This window comes from Schistocerca piceifrons, chromosome 5 (genome assembly GCF_021461385.2).
Source record: "Schistocerca piceifrons isolate TAMUIC-IGC-003096 chromosome 5, iqSchPice1.1, whole genome shotgun sequence".
NCBI lineage: Eukaryota > Metazoa > Arthropoda > Insecta > Orthoptera > Acrididae > Schistocerca > Schistocerca piceifrons.
This window is the reverse complement of record NC_060142.1, coordinates 406,567,141-406,574,486: the sequence shown is the minus strand read 5'-3', so window position 1 is coordinate 406,574,486 and position 7,346 is coordinate 406,567,141. Positions and strand designations below refer to the sequence as shown.

Genomic DNA, 7,346 nt, shown 5'->3' with positions numbered 1-7,346 from the left:
CACATTTTCCTTGACATTTTATCCATTTTTCGCCAGGCCTACTTTTTGAATATGGGCCTAAGCAAACCAGACAGAAATAATCTTCTTCATCCGATGACGATGGTGGTATCTGCCTTTTCTTTGCATTGGTTTTTCCTTTTCCTTTATTTATTCCTCTTGATTCAGTAAGATGTTTCTTTACCTGCTGAGCCTTCAATCCTTTTTCTTTTTCGTCATATTCTTGCCTAACTGCCTCTTTTTCAGGCGTGTCTGTATAAATGGTTGACTTTTTATTTCTGGAACCTCTTGTTTTTCTTTGCGGAGGCTTAGGAAAAGGCCGAACAATTTCAGGCGAGAAAACAGGTGGAGTGGCTGAGAATGACGAAGTTAGCTCAATACTACTTGAACTTGGGATTGAAGATTCGCATAATAAAGAAGCTCAAAGTGGCTTCAATTCATCATTGCGTTCAGAATTGTTCTCTCCAGAGTCAGGTCTTTCTATTTCAGACGATGGTGAAAAGCCAGATTCTTGTGTTAAAAACTGTGGTATTTCATTGTTAACTCCAGCATTGTTTTTCCCAGTCTCAGTGTTCGGTGTGTGCATTTCAAGAGATGGTGTTGCACAAGTGTTCTTTTCTGTGTCAGGGTTTGCTCTGTCCGTAACAAAGGAAGATGCAAAGTCAGTTTCTTGAAATACATTACGATTATAGGGGTAAATACCAGTTTTGCAAAAACCAGCCTGAATGTTCGATTGTGTGAAAGCCAGAGGCATAGCAGTTTTGATAATACCTGGTATATCGTAGATTGTCTTTGTTTTTCCAGGGTGACTCCGCATCCAGCCATCACAAGCAGTAGTTATAGCTTTCTTGGAGGGTCTGAACACAGATCTATCCAAGGGTTGAAGTTTGTGCGAACAGTGTGGAGGAAATGAAAGCAATGTGATTCCATTTTCTTTAAAAAAATCCAGTGTGTTGATGTGGATGTGTGAGGAATGGTTATCCAGCAATAGCAACACTTTATGTGTCTGAGAAGCATTAGATAATTTCTTAAAATGTTGGAGAAATACTAAGAACGATTCTTCTTGCATCCATCCTGAAGGACTTGTAGTCCCAATTGATCCTACAGGCCCATCCCCAACAAAATTATCACGATAACGAACCCGTGGAAATATAAATAGAGAAGGCATAGTATTCCCCAAGGCATTTACTGCAAAAGCAACTGTGACTAATGTGCCTCGCTCAGATGAAGTAAGAGCTCCCACTTGGCGTACCCCACGTCTTGCTACTACCTTGTCAGGTTTTTGGACAGTAGTGACGCCTGTTTCGTCAACATTGTATATATCCTGTGGTTCATATTTCTGTCTGTCCATAACAGTTTGCAAATTGTCATAAAAAGCTTTCACATTTGTTTTATTAAAGCTCGTTGCTCTTGAAAGGCTAGTTGCTTGAGCTACGCTAACAGAGAGTGAAGGATTTCTATTCATGAATGAACGAAACCATTCCTCGCCAGCCATCTCATTCTCGAGCCGAGTAGCAGGTCGCTTCAGATTGTATTTAGTACTAAGTTCGAAAACTAGCTTCCGCACCTCTTTCGGAGAAAGGCCAAAATATATTTCTGCGCATCGTGTTATATAAAGTGCCAGCTGCTGTTCCTGCTCCTCAGAGAACACTTTATTATGTGCGACATATCCCATGCTGACGCTGTCTTCATTCTGGCCTGCAGTGACCATCGCGTTTACGAATGTATCGTAGCAAAGACATGCGATTAACTTCGTGCATTTCCGCGGCTCTGCGTATAGAACTCCCGTTTTTCACTTCTTTATAAGCGTCTTCATATTTTGTAATGCCACACTGCCCTCTGTCAGTCTTCCTCAACCTCTTTCTGGGCATCTAGAAAAAAATAATTATCTTCGTGTCACAACGGTACCCAGAAAATATGTCACAACCGCACGCTTAAAACATGTCACAACCGTACACAGAAAATATGTCACAACCGTACCCAACGCACTCCTCCACAAGAAAAACATCGCAATGGGAATACAAAATTTTCTACGTGCGAAGTAATCACTGATATTAAACTACTAATGTTTAACGTTTAACGAGAAGAAACTCTCATTACTTTATCAGTACACATATAGCAACAATCATTAAAAGAAATGGAATCAAGAAACTTACTTTGGACTGTTGAAAAGTAATGTAGACCGCTGCTAGCGTTATTGTCGCGCGACGGCTGACGCAATACTGTGACACAAGTCCTGACAGGCACGCCGCTTTTGTCTCCCTCCCACTCTCCACGTTATTCTTTTTTGTTTGGCTAATATGGCGACTGTCACAACCGTACCCTGGCACAACCGTACCCAGTCTACCCTACTTCACATATCACGACATCTTAAGACACTTGTACACAGCTTAAGAGGAGGTACCAGCTTTGCATCTTTACCACAGTTCCACAGTTTAACAGCATAAATAAAGTCAAGTGGATGTTCCAGTGCTCAGTCAACTGCACGACCGCTTTGGCCGAATCGTACACATTTGAACTGAGTGCTAAATAAGGCGATCCAACACTAAACCTATTTATGGCAAGATGCCGCCCAGGAGATAAATTTAAATCACAAGAACACACACAGGCTACCACTGGCACTCCCTTTTCAGTCTTAAATAAAAGGAATATATAAATCTGACACTTTGTGCCATAAATTGACCCACTCAAGTAGTATGTTCACTCGCCTTGAACACAACTAAGCTGCAATAAGACGTAATACAGCAGACTGTATCTCACCATTAACTTACGTTATATGGTGATAATGACTGCCACAATGGACTCGCAGCAGGTACACATCGGTGAAGTAGGCTCGTGGCAGAATTATGACCTGGATTCACCGTATTGGAATGCTCCAAATCAGCAAGGGAAACGCCACAAGGAATCGACGACCTTCAAACAATTCAATGGCGACAAGTGAACATTCGTGCAACAACGATGCTCAAACGCAGATTACCCACTTTACGCAAGCGTTTGCCTTAACCGAGAACGTTTCTCGTATAAACCAAATTCCCAACCTGTCGCACATTACTTCCATAGCGCCACTCGTCCAGTTTTCTCATTGCTCGCGGCACATCGCATGATTCCCGCAAGAGGTGGGACCTACGGTGCATCCAAACTGAAGATATCATGAAATACTGTCAAGGCGTAGATAGTCCTATTATTTGTGTGGTGTCTGTTCTATTGAACGTCTCCGAAAGAACTAACAACACACGTATAGTAGTAAAAACTTATATGTGGCTACCCATCACATAACTACCTCCAAACGGAAAACCTGCCGCCTTTCCAAGTTGGCATTCGTCACTGTCGGGCAATCTGGTCGTGCTCGCCGCTGCCAGCAGACTATCCGCCTGATGTACTCCAAAAGCCCCTCTCTGTGTAGTGCTCTTGCGCACCGATTTGATACCAGCCTCCGGCGCATACGGAATTCGCGTCTTCTCGCCATGCCAAATCCCGACAACCCAAGTCAAGGCACCGCCGCTAGCTTATCAGAATGTCGATACAAATGTATCCGTTGTCCTTCATCTCAGACTTGAATAACGAAGAAACATCTACTCTAGAACCGTCAATCACTGATGACTGATGAGGAAGTTACGAAACGAATCTTCCCCACATAAAAACAAGGGGCGTTCAATGAGTAACGCAACAATTTTTTTTTCTGAAATCAGATTCGTTTTTTTCAGGATTCCAATACTAAACCTGTTTAGTCTGTTGCAATAGTTTTCGGTGGAATTGAACAAAGATTATGGAGACGCTATACATATGCTCTAGCGACTATGAAGCCTGCATGCTTTGTTCGCTAGGCAAATAATGAAATAAATCGTTTTAATGAGTTTTTCTACAATAAGAAAATTACAATACTTTACTTTCACAGCTACCCAGATGTGCCGCAAACAAATGGCGGCATACGAAATAATCAATCTTCTTCAATATTGAAGTCCCAAGTCTGTGCTACGTAGAGAGGAAAAGGGAAGTGACTAGCGTTGACGCTGCTATAGAATTCGGCAATCTTGAAGCTGCTATTGAACTAAGCCCTCACCAGTCGGTCCTCTTCACATAGGGGCCGCTGCTGTCGCGTTGTCGTCCTGGAAGGGAGGCCGGTCAGTGTGCAATTGGCTGACACCTTCTCACAGCCATCTCTGCTTTGTCGTTCCCGACTGGCGTGTCGGCGCTTGACTTTACGCCGTTACATTCCTCCCCCCCCCCCTCCCCAAAGCGACGGACCGTTGTCGTATAAGGAGCACGACAATGGGAGGGGAGGCAGGAACGTGGACCGGAAGCTGTGGCTGCAGGGGACGTCAGACTTCCGGTCGTACCCCGCCATCCGGCCTTCGCTCTGGTGGAAACGTCCCCCGGAAAACGCCCAGAAGGGTACGAGTCCACCTCCAGAGGACCATACGAAGATGTAGAAGATTTCTGCTGCTGCGGCGTGGGCGGGTCCAGCTCCATCAATAAGACGAGACGAGACGGAGGAGGCGAAGACTCCATCTGCATGGGGCAATCCCGCGGTGTCGTGATGACACCCTCTGGTGGCTGCTGTGGCCGCACTGTACTCGGGATCGTGAACCTGGGGGAAGAGATACAGAAGGATCACCGTTCACATGACAGTCCGTCTGGGCCTGAAATTAATCACATGCCGGCGCCAAGTCGACGAAGGATTGCCTCGCGCCCACCATCTGCTGCCGCTAAAACCCTTAAAAATGCAGTACCATGCGGCGCAAAACGATACTTGCGGCCTTCCTTCGGTACCGGATGCTGAGGATGGTGGAGCAGGTGGAGCAGCATCCAACGGCGGCAGCCGTGAACCAATTTCGCCGGCGATGGTCCATCTCGTGGATGCGAACGATAAGAGGCCAGAAACAGTTTTCAATACTTGATACCTTGTGAAGTTTGACCATCTGTTGCTTGAAGGTTCTGACAAAACGTTCCGCTTCGCCGTTTGACTGTGGATGGAACGGTGCACTAGTTAGATGCTGCATGCCATTGCGTTCACAGAATGTTTCAAATTCATTTGACATGAACTGAGGGCCGATGTCCGAAAATATCACTTCAAGCAAACCTTCAAGGCAAAAAATAGAGGATAACGCCTGAATTGTGCTACGTGATGTCAAGTTCATTGGCACAGCATTAAAAAGAAAAGCTTGCTATAAGAGTCTACCACAATCAACCAACGAATGTTCCAAAAAGATCTCACAAAGCCTACGTGCACACATTGCCATGGTGCAGAGAATTTTTGTGGCGGAGCGGACTGATTGTCCACACATGCTTGACACTCTGATGTCATCTGTTCTATTTAGGTATCCATACACTGCGAAGTACAGTGTAGACGCGGAAACTGTTTCTTACGAGCAATCCCCCAGTGTCCTTGGTGACGTAAGTGCAGCATTTCTTTGTGCAAAGCTTTGGAGATCAACACACGTGACTGTCCGCCGTCAGTTTGAACAAGAATCACACCTTGCTGTATAGCGAGGCTATGCCGATGTGCAAAGTCTCGGCGCACCACAGAGTTCTTTATGCTATGCAATGAGCGAGGCCAAGATGTGCGAATGTATTTTAGCAAAATGTTCAAATCTGAATCAGTTTCCTTGGCCTGTGCAATTTTCCTGTAATTCAGAGGAAAGGATTGAAGGAGTTCAGAATCCTGAGCATCGATGTGGCAACAAGATACAGCAGAAGTGTCGAAGTCTGTATCAGGGTCAATCGGAAGGCGTGAATGTGCTTCCGCATGAGCATATTGGGTCGTCAGACGATAGACAATCTTATACTGGTATTGAGACAACAACAAAGCCGATATTTGCAATTTTTGGGTAGTTCGTACACCAACTGGCTTCATCGGATGAAACAAGGACTGCAATGGCTTATGATCCGTTACTGAGTACGATTTTCTGCCATACAAATAGTGCTGGAATTTGGTGACACCACATACAGGGTGTTTCAAAAATGACTGGTATATTTGAAACGGCAATAAAAACTAAACGATCAGCGATAGAAATACACCGTTTGTTGCAATATGCTTGGGACAACAGTACATTTTCAGGCAGACAAACTTTCGAAATTACAGTAGTTACAATTTTCAACAACAGATGACGCTGCGGTCTGGGAAACTCTATAGTACGATATTTTCCACATATCCACCATGCGTAGCAATAATATGGCGTAGTCTCTGAATGAAATTACCCGAAACCTTTGACAACGTGTCTGGCGGAATGGCTTCACATGCAGATGAGATGTACTGCTTCAGCTGTTCAATTGTTTCTGGATTCTGGCGGTACACCTGGTCTTTCAAGTGTCCCCACAGAAAGAAGTCACAGGGGTTCATGTCTGGCGAATAGGGAGGCCAATCCACGCCGCCTCCTGTATGTTTCGGATAGCCCAAAGCAATCACACGATCATCGAAATATTCATTCAGGAAATTAAAGACGTCGGCCGTGCGATGTGGCCGGGCACCATCTTGCATAAACCACGAGGTGTTCGCAGTGTCGTCTAAGGCAGTTTGTACCGCCACAAATTCACGAAGAATGTCCAGATAGCGTGATGCAGTAATCGTTTTGGATCTGAAAAATGGGCCAATGATTCCTTTGGAAGAAATGGCGGCCCAGACCAGTACTTTTTGAGGATGCAGGGACGATGGGACTGCTACATGGGGCTTTTCGGTTCCCCATATGCACCAGTTCTGTTTATTGACGAAGCCATGCAGGTAAAAATAAGCTTCGTCAGTAAACCAAATGCTGCCCACATGCATATCGCCGTCATCAATCCTGTGCACTATATCGTTAGCGAATGTCTCTCGTGCAGCAATGGTAGCGGCGCTGAGGGGTTGCCGCGTTTGAATTTTGTATGGATAGAGGTGTAAACTCTGGCGCATGAGACGATATGTGGACGTTGGCGTCATTTGGACCGCAGCTGCAACACGGCGAACGGAAACCTGAGGCCGCTGTTGGATCACCTGCTGCACTAGCTGTGCGTTGCCCTCTGTGGTTGCCGTACGCGGTCGCCCTACCTTTCCAGCACGTTCATCCGTCACGTTCCCAGTCCGTTGAAATTTTTCAAATAGATCCTTTATTGTATCGCTTTTCGGTCCTTTGGTTACATTAAACCTCCGTTGAAAACTTCGTCTTGTTGCAACAACACTGTGTTCTAGGCGGTGGAATTCCAACACAAGAAAAATCCTCTGTTCAAAGAATAAACCATGTTGTCTACAGCACACTTGCACGTTGTGAACAGCACACGCTTACAGCAGAAAGACGACGTACAGAATGGCGCGCCCACAGACTGCGTTGTCTTCTATATCTTTCACATCACTTGCAGCGCCATCTGTTGTTGAAAAT

At 45.3% G+C, this 7,346-nt stretch overlaps 1 protein-coding gene across 1 annotated transcript; it reads right to left on the bottom strand.

Moving 5' to 3' along the window:
* Positions 1–418: 418 nt before the first annotated feature.
* Positions 419–1,708, bottom strand: LOC124799033 (MFS-type transporter clz9-like). The gene has a single exon (XM_047262570.1). It carries the CDS (start codon positions 1,706–1,708, stop codon positions 419–421), a length of 1,290 nt encoding a protein of 429 aa, XP_047118526.1.
* Positions 1,709–7,346: the final 5,638 nt, after the last annotated feature.

Excerpts from the sequence above, each read along its gene's own strand:
- LOC124799033 (XM_047262570.1), bottom strand. The coding sequence starts at position 1,708 with ATGGTCACTGCAGGCCAGAATGAAGACAGCGTCAGCATGGGATATGTC.